Source organism: Bombina bombina, chromosome 3 (assembly GCF_027579735.1).
Source record: "Bombina bombina isolate aBomBom1 chromosome 3, aBomBom1.pri, whole genome shotgun sequence".
Classification (NCBI taxonomy): domain Eukaryota; kingdom Metazoa; phylum Chordata; class Amphibia; order Anura; family Bombinatoridae; genus Bombina; species Bombina bombina.
The window spans coordinates 1,085,984,370-1,086,007,622 of record NC_069501.1 but is presented as its reverse complement, the minus strand read 5'-3'; the positions used below and the strand labels follow the sequence as shown (position 1 = coordinate 1,086,007,622).

Sequence of the window (23,253 nt, the reverse complement as noted above, 5' to 3'; positions counted from 1 at the left end):
TCCCAGTCTAATAACTTGCATGTTAGCATCAGAAATAAAGGAATTGGCTAGTATGAAAGCCTTAATCCTATCTTGTATCTCATCCAACGGAGTCTCTACTAAAATTGATTCAGACAAGCATCACACCAATAAGATGCTGCACTTTCTACTGTGGCAATACAAACTGCAGGTTGCCCTTGAAGACCTTGATGAACATACATCTTATTCAAATAAGCGTCCAGCTTTTTGTCCAAGGGATCCTTAAAGGAGCAGCTATCCTCTATAGGGATCGTAGTTCTTTTAGCAAGATTAGAAATAGCCCCTTCTACTTTAGGAACCGTGTGCCAAGAATCTTTAATGGAGTCAGCAACAGGAAACATATTTTTAAATATGGGAGACGGGAAGAAAGGAATCCCTGGCTTCTTCCATTCCTGTGAAATAATCTCCGTCACACGTTCTGGGACAGGAAAAACTTCCACAGAGGAAGGAACATCATAGTATTTATTAAGTTTACTAGACTTTTTAGGGTTGACAACTACAGAAGTATCGGAGTCATCCAAAGTAGCCAATACCTCCTTTAACAGTACACGAAAATGTTCAAGCTTAAATCTGAAGTTTACTGCTTATGAGGGAGGGCAACCTGCGTAGCAGTAGGTGGAACAGAAACCTTACTATCTGAATGTCTAATTTTCCTCTTGCATTTTCCCAGCATAGGAAAAGCAGATAATGCCGCAGATACCGCAGAAGATACATGTGCAGCAAAATCTGCAGACAAATAAACTCCTCCAGGAGGCTGAGAGGAACTGCAGGGCCGCAGGGCACTGTATGTGACACCAAGGAGGCTTGGGACATTTGAGGAGAAAGCTGTGGTATTGCCTGAACAGCATCATCCTGAGAGACATTGGGCTCAGAGGGCAACAATTTATCTTTAAATTGAAGTGTTCTAGCTAAGCATGCAGCAAAGAATTGCATAGGCACAACAATTTGTGCCTCTAGGCATAACAAGCATTTGTCAAAAAACACATGGACCAAGACACAGTCTTGGTCCATGTCAATAATACTAAATAAAAAAAATCCCCAAATTGTAGACATTTTTTTAAATATACTGTCACTTTAAGAATGTTTAATACCACAATTTGGCTGCCAGAAGTCTCTAAAATGATCTTATAGTAGATCGACACTGAAGAGACTGAAATTCAATGACGCCGCTCCGCTCAGTGAATATCCGACAGCAGAGAGAAGTCACATGACTGGCAGAGAGAGGAAACTATGCAGTAAGTAAAAGGCGCGCGTTTCCCTCTGCCTACAACACAAGATGCAAGTAGCTGCAGCTGGTTTCAAACTCAAGCGTTTGTCAGTTAGCCTGATCTAGCTAAGCAATCAAAGAAAACCAACTGCAAGTTTTAAGTTTATACATAAATCCCTGTATAAAACATAAGCCCCACACATACTAACAAAGTATTTCAACAAATGTCCCAATAAAGGGAATTAAGGGAAGATTAACCCCTAGTCTCAACATACATAATGTGCCTGCCCACTGCCAAAGAAAATCCTTTATAAAGGATTTTAAAAATGTCCCCATCTACTGCATATGAAATATTCTTCTGAAGTGCAAGTCTCCAAGACCTAGAAGACAAAAGCACTTACCTGCAGTCCAGCAGGAAGACAGCTCACAAGGCGTGAAAGGACACATACTTCTTACAGAGACCTGTAGAAAAAGAATGAACAGAGTAACCAACTCTGGCTTTCTGTACCATGGGCAACAATGTGTTAGGAAACAAAGCAAGGACTACCTCACAACTTCCTAGCTGCTTAAAAGCCACCACTACTCTACTGAAGAGATTGACGTGGACTCAGCTAAACCCAAATCCTTGCTTGCAGGGAAAAGTACCCAAAAAGGGAATTCATTTCTTCAGATACCAAACTTCCCCTTCTCCATTGACAGAGGCAAAGAGAATGACTGGGGATTATGGGTAGGAGAGTGACACTTAACAGCTTTGCTGTGGTGCTCTTTGCCTCCTCCTGCTGGCCAGGAGTGATAATCCCACTAGTAATTGAATGAAGTTGTGAACTCTCCATATCTTAGGAAAAACATATAGGTACTTTAAAATGTGAGAAGGGTGGCATGATTAACAGAAAGGCTGAGGTGCTAAACCATTTATTTTCTATATACACAAGAGAGGAAGCAATGGGAAAGAAGTTGAAACAAACTAGTGCATACAAGCCAATACCAGTAGCTGGGTTATCTCTAGATAACAATGACATTAAGAAAAAACTGGATAATATCAAGATAAAAAAGCTCCAGGCCCAGATGCAATGCACTCAAGGGTTCTAAAGGAACTTAGCACTCTCATAGACAAACCTCTGCTCCTAATCATTCAAGACTCGTTATCATCAAACACAGTAACGCAGGACTGGCATTTAACTGACGTGGTACCACTATTTAAAAAGAAGCAGGGCTGAGCCATAAAACTAAATACCAGAAAGCCTGATCAGTAGTGGGGAAGACACTGTAAGGGATTATAAAGGATTATATTTAAGAGTACATTCAGGAAAACAAGATCATGAGTTCAAATCAGCATGGTTTTATGAGTAATAGTAATGTCAATTGAATCTAATTAGAATCTATGAAGAAGTAAGCAAAAATATAGATAAAGGTGAATCAAATTATGTGGTTTGCAAAGGCATTTGATACAGCGCCACATGAGAGATTATTGAACAACATGAAGTGACTGGGAATAGCTGAAAATGGGAGCTCATGGATAAATAACTGGATAAAAGACAGGGAGCCAATGTGTAGAAGTAAATGGATCAGAATCAGATTGCGCAAAAGTAATCAGTGGGGTCCCACAAGGATAAGTACTGGGCCCTGTTCTTTTTAATATTTTTATGAATGACTTGGGAGGAAGAAAAGTTGTGTAAGGCGATTAGCTTAGTGCAGGATGTCATTGCTTTGCAAGGAGATTTACAAAAATTGGAGAAAGGGACTGGTAAATGGCAAATTAGATTTAATACTGTTACATTTCTGATGCTGGAACTTGAATAAAAACTCCCATTATTTACAGAGCTTTAACATAAGCCAGAAAGACTTGGGACTTTAAAGGATTTCAAAACAGAAAGAATCAATCTCGATGAGGTTTTGATTGAAAGCTTATTTGTAGCCCAAGAAATTATTTCTAGCACTCAACAATCTTGAATAGACATCTCCCAAGCCTCCCAAAAAAGATTAAATCTGTCCCCTACCAGAGACTGGTCTGGAAGGGTAGGCTGGACCTTCATGCAGATTCGGAGGCTGGGGTAAAGTTCTTGGTCTGCTTGCTTTTAGATCAATAAAGGTTGGGCTTCCAGGAAGTTTGGAGGAAACCTGAATTCAGGGCAGAGGAAGAAGCTTTTTGATTCTTAGATTTCCCGAAAGAAACTGAACCATCATGGAGATCTATTCTTACACTTAGGATACAAAAAAAACTATTTTAACCCCAGTGACTGTGGTGATAATACCATTCAGTCCTGGCTCAAACAGGGTTTTACCCTGAAAGGTAAAAGATAGAAGCCTGCTCAGACGACCAAGACTTGAGCGATAAGGCTTGCCTTGCCAAAGCAGCAATATTTGCATTCATGCAATCCATTTCCACAGCTGCATCACAAATACATCTGTCTGCAGTTCTTAGGAGCTTCAAAAGATCCTGGATCTCAAGTGTAATTGCCCCAGAAATTATTTCTGAAAGGCTACCACATCAAACTGCAGTAGCAGCAGCTACACAGGCAACACAGACAGCAGGCCTAAAAGAAAACCTGCAAACTGAAAGGACCTTTTATGACAGCCTTCAAGCTTTCTATACAAAGGATCCTTAAAAAAGGTGTTTTTCTTTCAAATAAAATAGTAGCACGTCTGGCAAGAGTGAATATAACTCTGTATTTGCAGAAAACATAAACTATGCTTACATGATAATTTCCTTTTCTTCAGACAGAAGGAGCCCACAGCTGCATTCATTACTTTTGGGAAATTCAGAACCTGGCCACCAGTAGGAGGCAAAGACACCCCAGCCAAAGGCTTAAAATACCTCTCCCACGTCCCCCAGTCATTCTGCCGAGGAACAAGGAACAGTAGAAGAAGCAAAGGGTGAAAAAAGGTGCCAGAAGAATAACCGACGCCCCCCAGAAAATTACGGGCGTGGAAATGTGAACTCTTTCCTTCTGAAGAAAAGGAAATTATCAGGTAAGCATAATTTATGTTTTTCTTCATAAACGGATAGAGTCCACAGCTGCATTCATTACTTTTGGGAAAACAATACCCAAGCTATAGGAGGACACAATGCTAAAACGGGAGGGTACAAAAGGCATCCCCATTCTGAGGGCACCAGGCCTAACACCCCTACTCCAGAAACCCAGCTTCGTCCGAAGCCGAGAAAAAAAAATTGAAAAAAGGGAAAGGCCCAAGGACACTGACCCGCAGATAGTCTATAAGCCTTGCTAGAGACCACAGGAACTAGACTCGACAGAGCCAACAGCCTCCAAGAGACGCCGTCAACCGGCAGTCATCTCCAAACAACAAACCCCTTACTAGAGAAAGGGATCAAACAGCCATATTCTCCAAAAGGGAGAAAAGACACGGAGAAGACATTCATCAAGGATTCCCGAGAACCAAAATAAAACCCATACATAGGGCCCAAACAAGCCTCAAGAACGCTGGACGAAAAAAAGTAAATTTATGCTTACCTGATAAATTCATTTCTTTTACGATATGACGAGTCCACGGATTTCATCCTTACTTGTGGGATATTAACCTCCTGCTAACAGGAAGTGGCAAAGAGCACCACAGCAGAGCTGTATATATATCCCCTCCCTTCTCAGTCATTCGGCCGAAGGTATAGGAAGAGAAAAGGATAGGCTAAAAAGTGCAGAGGTGACTGAAGTTTACAAAAAATATAAAGAAAAACTGTCTTAAAAAGAACAGGGTGGGCCGTGGACTCGTCATATCGTAAAAGAAATTAATTTATCAGGTAAGCATAAATTTACTTTTCTTTTACAAAGATATGACGAGTCCATGGATTTCATCCTTACTTGTGGGAAACCAATACCAAAGCAAAAGGACACGGATGAAAGGGAGGGACAAGACAGGAACCTAAACAGAAGGCACCACTGCTTGAAGAACCTTTCTCCCAAAAATAGCCTCAGAAGAAGCAAAAGTATCAAATTTGTAAAAAGTGTTAAGGGACGACCAAGTCGCAGCCTTACAAATCTGTTCAACAGATGCATCGTTTTTAAAGGCCCATGTGGAAGCCACAGCCCTAGTAGAATGAGCTGTAATTCTTTCAGGAGGCTGCTGTCCAGCAGTCTCATATGCCAGGCGGATGATACTTCTCAGCCAAAAAGAAAGAGAGGTAGCCGTAGCTTTCTGACCCCTACGCTTTCCAGAATAAACAATGAATAATGAAGATGATTGACGGAAATCCTTAGTTGCCTGTAAGTAAAACTTTAAGGCACGGACCACATCCAAATTATGCAACATACACTCCTTCTTAGAAGAAGGGTTAGGACACAAGGAAGGAACAACAATTTCCTGATTAATATTCTTATTTGAAACAACCTTAGGAAGAAATCCAGGTTTGGTACGTAACACCACCTTATCAGAATGAAAAATGAGATAAGGAGAATCACACTGTAGCGCTGAAAGCTCAGAAACTCTTCGAGCAGAAGAAATAGCAACTAAAAACAGAACTTTCCAAGATAACAATTTGATATCCATGGAATGCATGGGTTCAAACGGAACCCCTTTAAGAACTCGAAGAACTAAATTCAAACTCCAGGGAGGAGTAATAGCTCTAAATACAGGCTTAATTCTAGATAAAGCCTGACAAAAAGACTGAACATCTAGAACATCTGCCAAACGTTTGTGAAACAGAATTGATAAAGCTGAAATTTGTCCCTTTAAGGAACTTGCTGATAACCCTTTCTCCAATCCTTCTTGGAGAAAAGACAGAATCCTAGGAATCCTAACTTTACTCCATGAGTAACCCTTGGATTCACACCAATAAAGATATTTACGCCATATCTTAAGATAGATTTTTCTAGTGACAGGCTTTCTAGCCTGAATCAAAGTATTGATGACCGAATAAGAGAATCCTCGCTTCGATAAAATCAAGTGTTCAATCTCCACGCAGTCAACTGCAGAGAAATTAGATTTGGATGTTGGAAAGGACCTTGAATGAGAAGGTCCTGTCTAATGGAAGTTTCCACGGTGGCAGAGAGGACATGTCCACTAGATCCGCATACCAAGTCCTGCGTGGCCACGCAGGCGCTATCCGGATCACTGAAGCTCTCTACTGTTTGATTCGAGCAATCACGCGAGGGGGAAGAGGAAACGGTGGAAACACATAAGCTAGGCTGAATAACCAAGGCACTGCCAAGGCATCTATCAGTTCGGCCTGAGGATCCCTTGACCGGGATCCGTATCTTGGAAGCTTGGCATTCTGTCGAGATGCCATCAGATCCAATTCCGGTCTGCCCCATCTGAATCAATGAGGCAAATACCTCCAGGTAAAGTTCCCACTCCCCCGGATGAAAAGTCTGTCGACTTAGAAAATCCGCTTCCCAGTTCTCTACTCCTGGGATGTAGATCGCTGACAGATGACAAGAGTGGGCCTCCGCCCAACGGATTATCTTGGATACTTCTATCATTGCTAAGGAACTCCTTGTTCCCCCCTGATGATTGATATATGCCACAGTTGTGATGTTGTCCGACTGGAATCTGATGAATTTGGCCAAAGCCAACTGAGGCCACGCCTGAAGCGCATTGAATATTGCTCTCAGTTCCAGAATATTGATTGGAAGTAGAAACTCCATCTGAGTCCAAACACCCTGAGCCTTCAGGGAATTCCAGACTGCACCCCAGCCCAATAGACTGGCGTCCGTTGTCGCTATCACCCACGAGGGTCTGCGGAAACAAGTCCCCTGAGACAGATGATCCGGCGACAACCACCAAAGAAGAGAGTCTCTGGTCTCTTGATCCAGATTTATATGAGGAGACAAATTAGCATAGTCCCCATTCCATTGTCCGAGCATGCACAGCTGCAGTGGTCTGAGATGAAAGCGAGCAAACGGAATGATGTCCATTGCCGCTACCATTAATCCAACTACCTCCATACACTGAGCCACTGATGGCCGAGGAATGGACTGAAGTGCTCGGCAAGTATTTAGAATCTTTGATTTTCTGACCTCTGTCAGAAATATTTTCATGGCTACAGAGTCTATCAGAGTTCCCAAGAAAGGGACCCTTGTCTGTGGAACAAGTGAACTCTTCTCTATGTTCACCTTCCAACCGTGTGAGATTTTGTCAGTTGATATGTTGACGCCTGAATTAGAATATCGTCCAGCTAAGGCGCCACTGCTATGCCTCGCGGTCTGAGAACCGCCAAAAGAGACCCTAGAACCTTTGTGAAGATTCTGGGTGCTGTGGCCAACCCGAAGGGAAGAGCCACAAACTGATAATGTTTGTCCAGGAAGGCAAGCCTTAGAAACTGATGATGATCCTTGTGGATAGGAATATGAAGGTAAGCATCCTTCAAGTCCACGGTAGTCATATATTGACCCTCCTGGATCATTGGTAAAATTGTTCGTATAGTCTCCATCTTGAACGATGGGACTCTGAGAAATTTGTTTAGACACTTGAGGTCTAAGATGGGTCTGAAAGTGCCCTCTTTTTTGGGAACCACAAATAGATTTGAGTAAAACCCTTGTCCTTTTTCTGATTTTGGAACTAGGCAAATTACTCCCATGGTAACAAGGTCTTTTACACAGGGTAAGAACGCCTCTCTTTTTATCTGATCTGCAGATAATCTTGAAAGATGAAAACTCCCTCTTGGGAGAAAATCCTTGAAATCCAACTGATAACCGTGGGTCACTATTTCTAGTGCCCAGGGGTCCTGAACATATCTTGCCCAAGCCTGGACAAAGAAAGAGTCTGCCCCCTACTAGATCCGGTCCCGGATCGGGGGCCTCCCCTTCATGCTGTCTTAGTAGCAGCAGCGGGCTTCTTAGATTATTTACCTTTATTCCAATTTTGGTTGGGTCTCCAGACTGACTTAGATTGGGTAAAATTCCCTTCCTGCTTTGTGGAGGAAGAGGAAGTAGAAGGTCCTCCCTTAAAATTCCGAAAGGAACGAAAATTATTCTGTTTACCCCTCATCTTAACAGACTTATCCTGAGGTAGGGCATGGCCTTTACCTCCTGTAATGTCAGAAATGATTTCCTTCAATTTTGGCCCGAAAAGGGTCTTACCTTTAAAGGGAATAGCTAAAAGCTTATGTTTTGATGACACATCAGCAGACCAAGATTTGAGCCACAATGCTCTACGCGCTAAAATAGCAAATCCTGCATTTTTCGCCGCTAATTTAGCAATTTGAAAAGCGGCATCAGTAATAAAAGAATTAGCTAACTTGAGAGCCTTAATTCTATCCAAAATGTCATCTAACGGAGTCTCAACCTTCAGGGACTCTTCCAGAGCTTCAAACCAAAAAGCTGCTGCAGTAGTTACTGGAACAATGCAAGCAGTAGGTTGTAAAAGAAAACCCTGATAAATAAACAATTTCTTTAGGAGACCCTCTAATTTTTTTATCCATGGGGTCTTTAAAAGCACATCTGTCCTCAATGGGTATAGTTGTACGCTTAGCCAGGGTAGATATAGCTCCCTCCACCTTAGGGACCGTTTGCCACAAGTCCCGAATGGTGTCCGATATGGGTAACATTTTCTTAAAAGTAGGAGGGGGAGAGAATGGTATACCTGGTCTATCCCATTCCTTCTTTATGATTTCCGAAATTCTTTTAGGAACCGGAAAAACATCAGTATAAGTAGGCACTTCTAGATATTGGTCCATCTTACACAATTTCTCTGGTGGTATCATAATAGGATCACAATAAACCAGAGTCGCTAAGACCTCCCGAAGCAACAGACGGAGGTGTTCAAGCTTAAATTTAAAGGACATAACGTCCGAATCTGTCTGAGGTAACACATTCCCTGAGTCTGAAATTTCTCCCTCAGACAGCAATTCCCTGACCCCCAACTCAGAACACTCGGAAATGGCTAATAAAGTATCAGAGGATTCAGTATTCACATTAATACCTGGCCTACTGCGTTTACCATGCAACACTGGTAATTTAGATAATACCTCTGTAAGGGTAGTTGACATAACTGCAGCCATCTCCTGCAGAATAAAGGAATTAGACGCACTAGAGGTACTTGGCGTCGCTTGTGTGGGCGTTAAAGGTTGTGACACTTGGGGAGAATTGGATGGCATAACCTGATTCTCTTCAGATTGAGAATCATCCTTAGGCACACTATCTTGACCTAAAATATGGTCTTTACAATGTAAGGCCCTTTCAGTACAAGAGGTACACAATGTAAGAGGGGGTTCCACAATAGCTTCTAAACACATAGAACAATGAGAATCCTCAATGTCAGACATGTTGAACAGACTAATAATAGCCACAAAAAGTCGTTTAAACACTTTATTTATTGCTTTAAATAAAACTTTGAAAAACGTGTACTGCGCCTTTAAGAAAGAAAAAGTGAACAATTTTTCCAAAACTGCTTAAATAACGTTAATTTGCTACCAAAATTCACTAAAACTAATTGGTATATCCAAAAATTATTGCACCCTATGAGAAAGGTGAAAAATAAGGCTGTGGCGCCTACCTGCCCCAAGGGTACTTTGGAATGAATAGCCAACACTCTAAGCCAGAGACTACTGTCCAGGAGCAACCAGAGTTACTGCTTGCTGCTCCTCTGTCAGAAGGAAGTGCGCATCTGAGCACGTGAAGACAAGCCCCGCCCCTTATGGCCGAAGTTGGAGTAGGCCCAAACACAACCGCATGGGAAGTGGTTGTTTCATACAGCTAAGTGGAACACAAAACACACCCCAAACACATCCCAGCAAAACATGCTGGATATATAATAAAAAATAGCTTAATCGTTTGACTGCTTATCGATTTAAAGCCCTTATGCCTCTCCCAGAGTGTCATATCATGCCCTTATGTCAGAAATAAAAACTAAAAACAAGGGACTCCAGTAACCCTCTTGTAAACAGGTCTACTGCTTACCCCATTCCCATATAGGGAAATAAATGCCAGCCAGTTCTGATATATCAAGTCTCTTCAGAAATAAAAGGCTGCACATACCTTAATGCTGCTTGTAGCATGAAACCGGTCTCCACACTGAAGATGTCTTATGTGTTACCTTCAGAAGTCTTGTAGGGACCAGCGTGGATCTTAGTTACAACTGCTAAGATCATCAACCTCAGGGCAGAAATCTTCTTCCATAACCCCCTGAGGAAAATAGTACACACCGGTACCATTTAAAATAAAAAACTTCTTGATTGAAGAAACTAAAACTAACACCTCACTTTACCATGTCGCCCTAGTATAACACAGGCAAAAACAATGACTGGGGGTGGAGGGGAAGGGAGGGGCTATATATACAGCTCTGCTGTGGTGCTCTTTGCCACTTCCTGTTAGCAGGAGGTTAATATCCCACAAGGATGAAATCCGTGGACTCGTCATATCTTTGTAAAAGAAAAAACCTGATAGCCAAGTCAACCGAAACCCAACCAGTCTCGTAGAACAAGGCAGGCAACGCCCAACCCTAGTTTGCTCAAAATCCACGGGACCAAGACCCAGAGATTGAAAATAAGAAGAAAATCTTCCCAAACAAAGTGCATCCGCACCCTGGAAGGTAACTGAAGACAAGAACCCCAGAAACCCTTAAGACAGTTCAGAATATCCAAATATTCAAAAACCGTAACCTCGTGCAGCAACTTAGATAGGGAAACCCCTGGCGGCAACCACGTGAAGAGTCAGAACACTGCACGCTGCTGTCATCTGAAGATGAATCTAGAAAATTAAATATATGCAAGCAAATGGAAGCAGATGAGGTTAGGTTCAAATCCTAATCTACGGCCTTATAGGCATCGGACGCCGTCAGTCTTTCCCACAAAATCCTGACACTTTTCTGCCAACCTTCTGGGACGAAAGGCAAAGAATGACTGGGGGATGGGGGAAGTGGGAGAGGTATTTAAGCCTTTGGCTGGGGTGTCTTTGCCTCCTCTTGGTGGCCAGGTTCTGAATTTCCCAAAAGTAATGAATGCAGCTGTGGACTCTTTCCGTTTATGAAGAAAAGAGAGAACATAGTTTTAAAAATGGCAAAAGAATAAAAGGAACACCTGGCTAATGCCATTCCTTGAAATGAGATAAGAAACTGAATCAGGCACAGGAAAAGATGGCAGTTTGTCTGCAGTAAAATTCTCCACTACCAAACAATTAAAACCAACAGTAATAGAGCATGCTCAAGCTGTAAATGAAAGGACAAATCTTCTGCTACAGTGGTATGGTCCTGAGTTTCAGAAAATCCATCCTCAGAAGAGGAATCTTCAGATTGATCAGTACCCCTTTTATCCATGAGGTATCTGAATGAATTTCCTTGATGAGCCAAAAAACAAAAAAGGATCACCTTCCAACCCTTTCATGTGTTTCCTTTCAAGAGCCAACAATTCATTAATGGCAGAGTGAATATACATTACATGTGTTAGTTTTAAGAGTTCAGTGTCCCTTTAATTCTTACCTCCATGCCTCTTGCTCGATTTACCAGACAGTATACTTCAGTAAGAGACATTATGCCTCCTCGTTCCTGAAAGTAAAACAGCAACAAAAAAAGAAAAGAAAAACACAATTTAATTTTAGGAACAGCCCTAATATTAGCGTATGCATTTCTTTTGTTAATGAAAAGGTATCAGTACTGATTACAAAACTCTTATTATTTTGGCATATAAATAAATGTATTTATAAAGAATGTCTTATCTTAATGGAAAGTTTCTATCTAACTTCCTATAAGTCCATGTGGTAGAAAAAGTTACAGACACCACTTCCTCTTTGTCTTTTATCTACCGGGTGGGTATCAAGGATCAAACACGCAGAAAGAATTCAACATGTGCCTTCAAGGGCCGTTTACCATTTTTAAATTATTTAACAATAACATAATATATACAATATATATATATATATATATATATATATATATATATGTGTGTGTGTGTGTATGTGTGTGTGTGTGTATGTGTGTGTGTGTGTGTGTGTATGTATGTATGTATGTATGTATTGGCCTAGATTAAAAGATGAGTATTTTTTTTTCCGCAAAAAACAAAATGTATGCTTACCTGATAAATGTATTTATTTCCGGATATGGAGAGTCCACAACGTCAAAAATTACTAGTGGGAATATCACTCCTGGCCAGCAGGAGGAGGCAAAGAGCACCACAGCAAAACTGTTAAGTGTCACTCCCCTACTCCCCTACCCATTATCCCCAGTCATTCGACTGAAAGGAAATAAAAAAAACGAATAACAGAAGGGTGTAGAGGTGCCTGAGGTTTAGTAAAAAATAACTGTCCTAAATTTAAGGGTGGGGTCGTGGACTCTACATATCCGGAAATAAATAAATTTATCAGGTAAACATAAATGTTGTTTTCTTTCCTAAGATATGGAGAGTCCACAACATCATCAATTACTAGTGGGAACCAATACCCAAGCTAGAGGACACAGATGATTAGGGAGGGGAAACAAGACAGGCAGACCTAAACAGAAGGCACCACCGCTTAAGGAACCTTTCTCCCAAAAGAAGCCTAAGCCGAGGCAAAAGTATCAAATCTGTAAAATTTGGAAATAGTATGCAGAGAGGACCAAATTGCAGCCTTGCAAATCTGTTCCACAGAAGCTTCATTTTTGAAAGCCCAAGAAGAGGAGACAGCCCTCGTGGAATAAGCTGTAATTCTCTCAGGAGGCTGCTGACCAGCAGTCTCATAAGCAAAACGAATTATACTTCTCAACCAGAGGGAAAGAGAAGCAGCAGTAGCCTTCTGACCTTAACCCTTTCTAAAGCACACACAACATCCAAGTTGTGCAACAGACGTTCCTTATGAGAAGGATTGGGACAGAGAGAAGGAACAACAATTTCCTGATTAATATTTCTATCCAAAACCACTTTAGGAAGAAAACCCAACTTAGTACGAAGAACCGCCTTATCAGCATAAAAGACAAGGTAAGGCGAATCACACTGCAAAGCCGAGAGTTCCGAGACTCTCCGAGCAGAAAAAAATAGCAAAAAAGAAAAAAAACCTTCCAAGATAACAAGTTTATATCTATGGAATGCAATGGCTCAAACGGAGCCTGCTGCAAAACTTTAAGAACAAGATTAAGGCTCCAAGAAGGAGCAACAGACTTAAATACAGGCCTGATTCTGACCAGGCTCTGAGAAAAAGATTGTACATCTGGCACATCCGCCAGACGCTTGTGCAAGAAAATAGATAATGCAGAAATTTGACCCTTAAGAATACTGACTGACAAACCCTTCTCCAGACCTTCCTGGAGAAAAAAGACAAAATCCTAGGAATCCTGACCCTATACTCCAAGAGTAGTCCTTAGATTCACACCAATAAAGATATTTACGCCATACCTTATGGTAAATCTTTCTAGTAACAGGCTTGCGAGCCTGAATCATAGTCTCAATGACTGACTCTTAGAACTAAGCATTCAATCTCCAAGCAGCCAGCTTCAGAGAAACGAGATTTGGATGGAGAAATGGACCCTGAGTTAGAAGGTCCTTCCACAAAGGTAATCTCCAAGGTTGCAGAGATCACATCTCTTCACTAGATCTGCATACCAGGGAGCTATTAGGATTACCGATGCTCTCTCCTGTTTGATACGAGCAATGACTCGTGGAAGGAGATCAAATGGAGGAAACAGGTATGCTAGACCGAAATCCCAAGGAACCGTCAGAGCATCTATCAGGGAGGCCTGTGGATCTCTTAACCTTAAACCGTACCTTGGAAGCTTGGCGTTCTGCCGAGACGCCATCAGATCCAACTCCGGCACCCCCCATATGAGGGTTAACCTGGAGAACACCTCCGGATGGAGAGCCCACTCCCCGGGATGAAAAGTCTGTATGCTCAGGAAATCCGCTTCCCAGTTGTCCACTCTTGTAATGTGGATGTCAGATACACAACAATTGTGAGCTTCCGCCTACTGAATAATCCGAGTCGCCTCTTTCATGGCTAAAGAACTCTGAGTTCCTCCCTGGTGGTTGATGTAAGCCACTGAGGTGCTATTCTCCGATTAAAACCTGATAAACCAGGCTAAGGACAACTGAGGCCAAGCAATCAGAGCATTGTTAATCGCTCTCAACTCCAAGATGTTTATGGGGAGAGCAGACTCCTCCCGGGTCCATAGTCCCTATGCCTTCAATGAGTCCCAGACTGCTCCCCAGCCCAGCAGTCACAATCACCCAGGAAGGTCTCTGGAAGCATGTTCCCTGAGACAGATGCTCCTGAGAAAGCCAGCATGGAAGAGAGTCTTCTTGTCGACTGATCTAGATCTATCCTCTGAGATAGATCTCAATGGTCCCCGTTCCATTGACTGAGCATGCATAACTGCAGAGCTCTCAAATGGAATCGAGCAAAGGGAATGGTGTCAATGAAAGCGACCATCAGACCAATTACCTCCATGCATTGAGTCACTGATGGCCGAACAGTAGATTGCAGAGAGAGGCAAGAAGCTTGGATTTTCTGACCTTTGTCAGAAATATTTTCATAGATAGGAAATCTATTATGGTCCCTAAAAAAGACTACCCTTGTAGCTGGAACAAGGGAACTCTTTTCCAGATTTACTTTCCATCTATGGGAACGTAGAAAAGACAACGAGATCTCTGTATGAGAGTCCAAATAGGGCGCCACTGCTATTCTCTGAGACCTGATTACTGCCAAAAGAGCACCAAGAACCGTTGAGAAAATTCTGGGAGCTGTGGCAAGGCCAAACGGAAAAACCACAAACTGAAAGTGTTTGTCTAGAAAGGCGAATCTCAGGAATTTGTGATGATCCCTGTGTATGGGAACATAAAGATACACATCCTTCAGGTCTATGGTCATCATGAACTGACCCTCTTGGGCCAAGGAAAGAATGGAACGAATGGTTTCCATATTGAAGGATGGTACCCTGAGAAATTTGTTGAGACACTTTAGTTCTAGAATAGGACGAAAAGTCCCCCTTTTTTGGGAACCACAAACAGATTTGAAAAGAATCCTAAACCCTGTTCCCTTACAGGAACTATCACTCCCAGGGAAGAAAGGTCCCAGATACAATTTAACAATGCCTCTCTTTTTTTAGCTGGTCTGCAGATAATCTTGAGAGGTGGAACCTGCCCCTGGGAGAAAAAGGTCTTGAATTGTATTTTGTAACCCTGAGATACTATGTCCACGGCCCAAGGATCTGGGACATCTCGTATCCAAGCCTGAGAAAACAGAGAAAGTCTGCCCCCCACTTGATCCGATCCTGGATCGGGGGCAAACCCTTCATGCAGATTTAGACTCAGCTGCGGGTTTCTTTGATTGCTTTCCCTTATTCCAAGAATGATTGGGTTTGCAAGAGGACTTGGACTGATCCTGTTTGGCAGAAGAGGAAGACTTTCCTTTGAAGTTACAAAAGGAACGAAAATTGCTCTGGCGACCTATAGGTCTATTCTTTTTGTCTTGAGGTAGAAAAGACCCTTTTCCACCCGTATTATCAGAAATTATTTCTGCCAGACCAGGTCCAAACAAGGTCTTACCCTTGTAAGGAAGGGCCAGAAGCTTGGACTTGAAAGTAACATCAGCTGACCACTTCAACCATAATGCCCTGCGGGCTAGCACAGCGAAACCAGATATCTTGGCTCCCAGTTTAATAACCTGCATGGTAGCATCAGAAATAAAGGAATTGGCTAGCTTGAGAGCCCTAATCCTGTCTTTGATCTCCTCCAAAGGACTGAAGAGAATCAGACAAGGCATCAAACTCATAAGATGCCGCACTTAACACAGTGACAGAAAAGGGTATCCCTGGCTTCTCCCATTCCTGTGCAATAATCTCCGTAGCACGGTCTAGAACAGGAAACACTTCCACAAAGGAACATCGTAGTAATTATTAAGTTTACTAGATTTCTTTGGGTTGACAACGACAGGCGTATCGGAGTAGTCCAAAGTAGCCAAAATCTCCTTTAACAATACACAAAGGTGTTCAAGCTTAAATCTGAAAGATACTACTTCAGCATCAGGAAATATACTGTCTAAATCTGAGATTTCACCCTCAAAGGCCACCAACGTATCCTTCTCCTCAGACTTATGAGGCAGGGCAACCTGAGTAGCAGCAGATGGAACAGAAACCTTACTATCTGAATCTCTAGATTTCCTCTTGCATTTTCCCTTTAGCATAGGAAAAACAGATAAAGCCGCAGATACCGCTGAAGATACATGCGCAGCAATTTCTGCATGCAAATAAACGTCTGCAGGAAGCTAAGAGGAACCGCAGGGCACTGCATATGACACCATAGACTCTTGGGACGTTTTAGGAGAAAGCTGCGGCATTGTCTGAACAGCATCAACCTGAGAGACATTAGGCTCAACAAAAAGTTTAACTTCAATGTCCTTTTTACACAAGAGGAACAAAAACCGCTACTTTAATTCTCCAAGTAGACCGGAGAACAGCCGGAAGATCGCAAAGGACTCAATCGGCTCTTGACACAAACTGCCACTCTGTACTCTATCCATAGAGCGGAAGTGCAGGCAGGTCACATGACCACACAAAAAAGAACTGCGCCCCACACAAAAGCGATATCAATACTAACACTTCTGATACCTGCTTGCACTAAAAAGCGTTTACAAAAAAATTATTCTAGTGGCGACCGTCAGTCCAATAGTACTGGTAAAACCAAAATGCACAACTCACAAGAGACAGTCTCCCTCTCTCTCTATGGGAGAATTGCCCACTAAGACAGTGTTTCTCAACAGCCAGGCCGCGGCCCACTACCGGGCCGCGATGGCCCTGCTGGTGGGCCGCGACCCGACATTGCCTCCAGACACTCGCTCTGACAGGCCCGCCTTTACACATCTCCTAAATTTTGGACGGGCCTGTCAGAGTGCCACTGCGCATGTCAGTTTGCGCACTGTGAGCATGTAGTGGCGGGCGGGCGCACTGTGACCGGGTAGAAGCGGCTGGCGGCGTGCAGAGCGTGAAGCATCGGCTCACAGGTAAGTAAGCCCACTGACACCAATGACATAATTACGGCCACTGACACCAATGTATATATTTAGGGCGGCCACTGGACACCAATGTGTATTTGTAAACTGTGTGTGTGTGTGTGTATGAATTATATGAATTATAAAATATTAACCCACTGTAAACCATATATATATATATATATATATATATATATATATATATATATATATAAATAGTTTATAATATATATATATATATATATATATATATAAATAGTTTATAATAGGTTAATTTTATAATTCATTGGTGTCAGTGGGTGAGGGAGAAGAGAGAGAAAGAAAGAAAGAGAGGGAGGAGAGAGAGAGAAAGAGAGGGAGGAGATAGAGACAGAGAGAGAGAAAGAGAGGGGGGAGGAGAGAGAGAAAGAGAGAGGGGAGGAGAGAGAGAAAGAGAGAGGGGAGGAGAGAGAGGGGAGGAGAGAGAGAGAGAGGAGAGAGAGAAAGTGAGGGGAGGAGAGAGAAAGAGAGAGAGGGGGGAAGAGAGAGATAGAGGGGAGGAGAGAAAGAGACTGTATATATATATATATATATATATATATATATATATATATATATATATATATATATATATATATATATATATATATTTCTTCCAAACCTACTGCAACCCACTCCCGATGCTTACCGGTCCCTGGACCGGTCCGGCTAAAACTTACCGGGCCTTGAGGTCACTTAGGTTGAGAACCACTGCACTAAGAGGTTTAAAATGAAATCCCACAATAAAATATGAATGCAAATTGAGCCACATAGTTAAAACAAAGCAGGTTAATCCTTCCCATACTGTGAGAAAAACATAATTTATGTAAGAATTTACCTGATAAATTCATTTCTTTCATATTGGCAAGAGTCCATGAGCTAGTGACGTATGGGATATACATTCCTACCAGGAGGGGCAAAGTTTCCCAAACCTCAAAATGCCTATAAATACACTCCCCACCACACCCACAATTCAGTTTAACGAATAGCCAAGAAGTGGGGTGATAAGAAAGGAGTGAAAGCATCAACAAGGAATTGGAATAATTGTGCTTTATACAAAAAAATCATAACCACCATAAAAAGGGTGGGTCTCATGGACTCTTGCCAATATGAAAGAAATGAATTTATCAGGTAAATTCTTACATAAATTATGTTTTCTTTCATGTAATTGGCAAGAGTCCATGAGCTAGTGACGTATGGGATAGCAAATACCCAAGATGTGGAACTCCATGCAAAGTCACTAGAGAGGGAGGGATAAAAAATAAAGACAGCCAATTCCGCTGAAAAAAGAATCCACAACCCAAATCAAAAGTTTTAATGTTTATAATGAAAAAAACTGAAATTATAAGCAGAAGAATCAAACTGAAACAGCTGCCTGAAGTACTTTTCTACCAAAAATTGCTTCTGAAGAAGAGAAAACATCAAAATGGTAGAATTTAGTAAAAGTATGCAAAGAAAACCAAGTTGCTGCTTTGCAAATCTGATCAACAGAAGCTTCATTCTTAAAAGCCCAGGAAGTAGAAACTGACCTAGTAGAATGAGCCATAATCCTCTGAGGCGGGGATTTACCCGACTCCAAATAAGCATGATGAATCAAAAGCTTTAACCAAGATGCCAAAGAAATGGTAGAAGCCTTCTGACCTTTCCTAGAACCAGAAAAGTTAACAAATAGACTAGAAGTCTTTCTGAAATCTTTAGTACCTTCAACATAATATTTCAAAGCTCTTACCACATCCAAAGAATGTAAAGATCTCTCCAAAAAATTCTTAGGATTAGGACACAACGAAAGGACAACAATTTCTCTACTAATGTTGTTGGAATTCACAACTTTAGGTAAAAATTTAAATGAAGTCCACAAAACCGCCTTATTCTCATGAAAAATCAGAAAAGGAGACTCACAAGAAAGAGCAGATAATTCAGAAACTCTTCTAGCAGAAGAGATGGCCAAAAGGAACAATACTTTCCAAGAAAGTAATTTAATGTCCAGAGAATGCATAGGCTCAAACGGAGGAGCCTGTAAAGCCCTCAAAACCAAATTAAGACTCCAAGGAGGAGAGATTGACTTAATGACAGGCTTGATATGAACCAAAGCCTGTACAAAACAATGAATATCAGGAAGATTAGACATTTTTTTTTTTGTGGAACAGAACAGAAAGAGCAGAGATTTGTCCTTTCAAGGAACTTGCAGACAAAACCCTTATCCAAACCATCCTGAAGAAACTGTAAAATTCTAGAAATTCTAAAAGAATGCCAAGAGAATTTATGAGAAAAACACCATGAAATGTAAGTCTTCCAAACTCGGTAATAAATCTTTCTAGACACAGATTTGTGAGCCTGCAACATAGTATTAATCAATGAGTCAGAGAAACCTCTATGACTAAGCACTAGGCGTTAAATCTCCATACCTTCAAATTTAATGATTTGAGATCCTGATGGAAAAATGGGCCTTGAGATAGGTCTGGTCTTAATGGAAGTGGCTAAGGTTGGCAACTGGACATCCGAACAAGATCCGCATACCAAAACCTGTGTGGCCATGCTGGAGCCACCAGCAGTACAAATGAACGCTCCATTATGATTTTGGAAATCACTCTTGGAAGAAGAACAAGAGGCGGAAAGACATAAGCAGGTTGATAATTCCAAGGAAGTGACAACGCATCCACTGCTTCCACCTGAGGATCCCTGGACCTGGGAAGTTTCCTGTTTAGATGAGAAGCCATCAGATCTATTTCTGGAAGCCCCACATCTGAACAATGCGAAAAAACACATCTGGGTGAAGAGACCATTCTCCCGGATGTAAAGTCTGGCGAATGAGATAATCCGCTTCCCAATTGTCTATACCTGGGATATGGACCGCAGAGATTAGACAGGAGCTGGATTCCGCCCATGCAAGTATCCGAGATACTTCTTTCATAGCTTGAGGACTGTGAGTCCCACCTTGATGATCGACATACGCCACGGTTGTGACATTGTCTGTCTGAAAACAAATAAACGGTTCTCTCTTCAGAAGAGGCCAAAACTGAAGAGCTCTGAGAATCGCACGGAGTTCCAAAATATTGATTGGTAATCTCGCCTCTTGAGATTTCCAAACCCCCTGCGCTGTCAGAGATCCCCAGATAGCTCCCCAACCTGAAAGACGTGCATCTGTTGTAATCACAGTCCAGGTTGGACGAACAAAAGAGGGCCCTTGAATTAAACGATGGTGATCTAACCACCAAGTCAGAGATAGTCGAATATTGGGATTTAAGGATATTAATTGTGATATATTTGTATAATCCCTGTACCATTGGCTCAGCATACAAAGCTGAAGAGGTCTCATGTGAAAACGAGGAAAGGGGGATCGCGTCCGATGCTGCAGTCATGAGACCTAAAACCTCCATGTACATAGCTACTAAAGGGAATGACTGAGACTGAAGGTTCCGACAAGCTGAAACCAATTTCAGACGTCTTTTGTCTGTTAGAGACAAAGTCATGGATACTGAATCTATTTGGAATCCTAAAAAGGTTACCCTTGTCTGAGGAATCAAGGAACTTTTTGGTAAATTGATCCTCCAACCATGTCTTTGAAGAAACAACACTAGTTGATTCGTGTGAGATTCTGCAGAATGTAAAGACTGAGCAAGTACCAAGATATCGTCCAAATAAGGAAACACCGCAATACCCCGCTCTCTGATTACAGAGAGTAGGGCACCGAGAACCTTTGAAAAGATCCTTGGAGTTGTTGCTAGGCCAAAAGGAAGAGCAACAAATTGGTAATGCTTGTCTAGAAAAGAGAATCTCAGAAAGTGATAGTGATCTGGATGAATCGGAATATGAAGATATGCATCCTGTAAGTCTATTGTGGACATATAATGCCCTTGCTGAACAAAAGGCAGAATAGTCCTTATAGTCATCATCTTGAATGTTGGTATTCTTACATAACGATTCAAAATTTTTAGACCCAGAACTGGTCTGAAAGAATTCTCTTTCTTTAGAACAATGAACAGATTTGAATATAACCCCAGACCCCGTTCCGGAAAGGGAACTGGCACAATTACCCCGGAAAACTCCAGTTCTGAAACACACTTCAGGAAAGCCTGAGCCTTTACTGGGTTCACTGGAATTCGTGAGAGAAAGAAACTTCTCACAGGCGATCTTACCTTGAAACCTATTCTGTACCCTTGAGAAACAATGTTCTGAATCCAATGATTTTGGATTGAATTGATCCAAACATCTTTGTAAAATCTTAGTCTGCCCCCTACCAGCTGCGCTGGAATGAGGGCCGCACCTTCATGCGGACTTGGGGGCTGATTTTGATTTTTTAAATGGCTTGGATTTATTCCAGACTGGAGAAGGCTTCCAATTGGAAACCGTTCCTTTAGAAGAAGGGTCAGGTTTCTGTTCCTTATTCTGACAAAAGGAACGAAAACGGTTAGAAGCCCTAAATTTACCCTTAGATTTTTTATCCTGAGGCAAAAAGGCTCCCTTCCCCCCAGTGACAGTTGAAATAATAGAATCCAACTGAGAACCAAATAATTTATTACCTTGGAAAGAAAGAGATAGCAACGTTGACTTAGAAGTCATATCAGCATTCTAAGATTTAAGCCATAAAGCTCTTCTAGCTAAAATAGCTAAAGACATATAGCTGACATCAATTCTAATGATATCAAAAATGGCATCACAAATGAAATTAGCATGTTGAATTAGCTTAACAATGCTATACACATTATGATATGGTACTTGTTGCGCTAAAGTTTCCAACCAAAAAGTTGAAGCCGCAGCAACATCAGCCAAAGAAATAGCAGGCCTAAGAAGATGACCTGAACATAAATAAGCCTTCCTTAGATGAGATTCAAGCTTCCTATCTAAAGGATCTTTAAAAGAAGTACTATCTGCCGTAGGAATAGTAGTACGCTTTGCAAGAGTAGAGATGGCCCCATCAACCTTGGGGATCTTTTCCCAAAACTCCAATCTATCAGTCGGCAAAGGGTACAGTTTCTTAAACCTTGAAGAAGGAGTAAATGAAGTACCCAGACTATTCCATTCCCTAGAAATTACATCTGAAATAGCATCAGGAACTGGAAAAACCTCTGGAATAACTACATGAGGTTTAAAAACCGAATTTAAATGACTAGTCTCCTCCATATCTAATGCAATCAACACCTCTTTTAATAAAGAACGAATATACTCCATTTTAAATAAATATGAAGATTTGTCAGTGTCCATATCTGAGGCAGAATCTTCTGAACCAGATAGATCCTCATCAGACATAGATAAATCAGAATGCTGTCGGTCATTTAAAAATTCATCGAATTTATGAGAATTTTTAAAAGACCTTTTACGTTTATTAGAAGGTGGTATAACAGACAGAGCCTTCTGAATAGAATTAGAAACAAATTCTCTCACATTAACAGGAATATCCTGAACATTAGATGTTGAAGGAACAACAACAGGTAATGGATTACTACTAATGGAAATATTGCCTGCGTTTGAAAGTTTATCATGACAACTAACACAAACTACAGCCTGAGGAACAGTTACCACAAGTTTACAACAAATGCACTTAGCTTTGGTAGAACCGACATCAGGCAGCAGCATTCCAGAAGTAGATTCTGAGACAGGGTCAGATTGAGACATCTTGCAATATGTAATAGAAAAAACAACATATAAAGCAAAATTATCAATTTCCTTATATGACAGTTTCAGGAATGGGAAAAATGCAAACAGAATAAGCCTCTGGAAACCAGCAGCAAAATTAAATAAGGACTTAAATAATGTAAAAAATCTGGCGCCAAGTATGACGCCCACAACTGACAAAATATTTTTTGGCGCCAAGTATGTCTGCAACAAACACGAGTGTCATACATGACGCAACTACGTGAAAACTCTCGGCGCCAACTAAGACGCCGGAAATTACGAAATTACGTCAACAAACGTAATTCTTGCGCCAAAAAAGACGCAATAAATTATAGCATTTTGCGCTCCCGCGAGCCTAACAGCACGCAATTTAGAAAAGTAAGTCAATTTGAAAAATTTGCAGGTAAGAAATAATTTTCTTTTTTTTGTTTTCCATATTCATTTCCCAAAATGAAACTGACAGTCTGTAAGAAGGAAATATACTGATTAACCTGAATCATGGCAAATATAAGTATAAAACATATATTTAGAACTTTACATATAAAGTGCCAAACCATAGCT

General features: G+C 41.4%; 1 protein-coding gene across 1 annotated transcript in view; it reads right to left on the bottom strand.

Annotated features, from left to right (window-relative positions):
- VPS36 (vacuolar protein sorting 36 homolog) overlaps positions 1-23,253 on the bottom strand; it is a 143,046-nt gene that overhangs the window by 42,169 nt on the left and 77,624 nt on the right. The window contains exon 10 of the mRNA XM_053708389.1: positions 11,591-11,656. Coding sequence (XP_053564364.1) covers positions 11,591-11,656 — 66 coding nt within the window. The remainder of the gene's footprint in view (positions 1-11,590; positions 11,657-23,253) is intronic.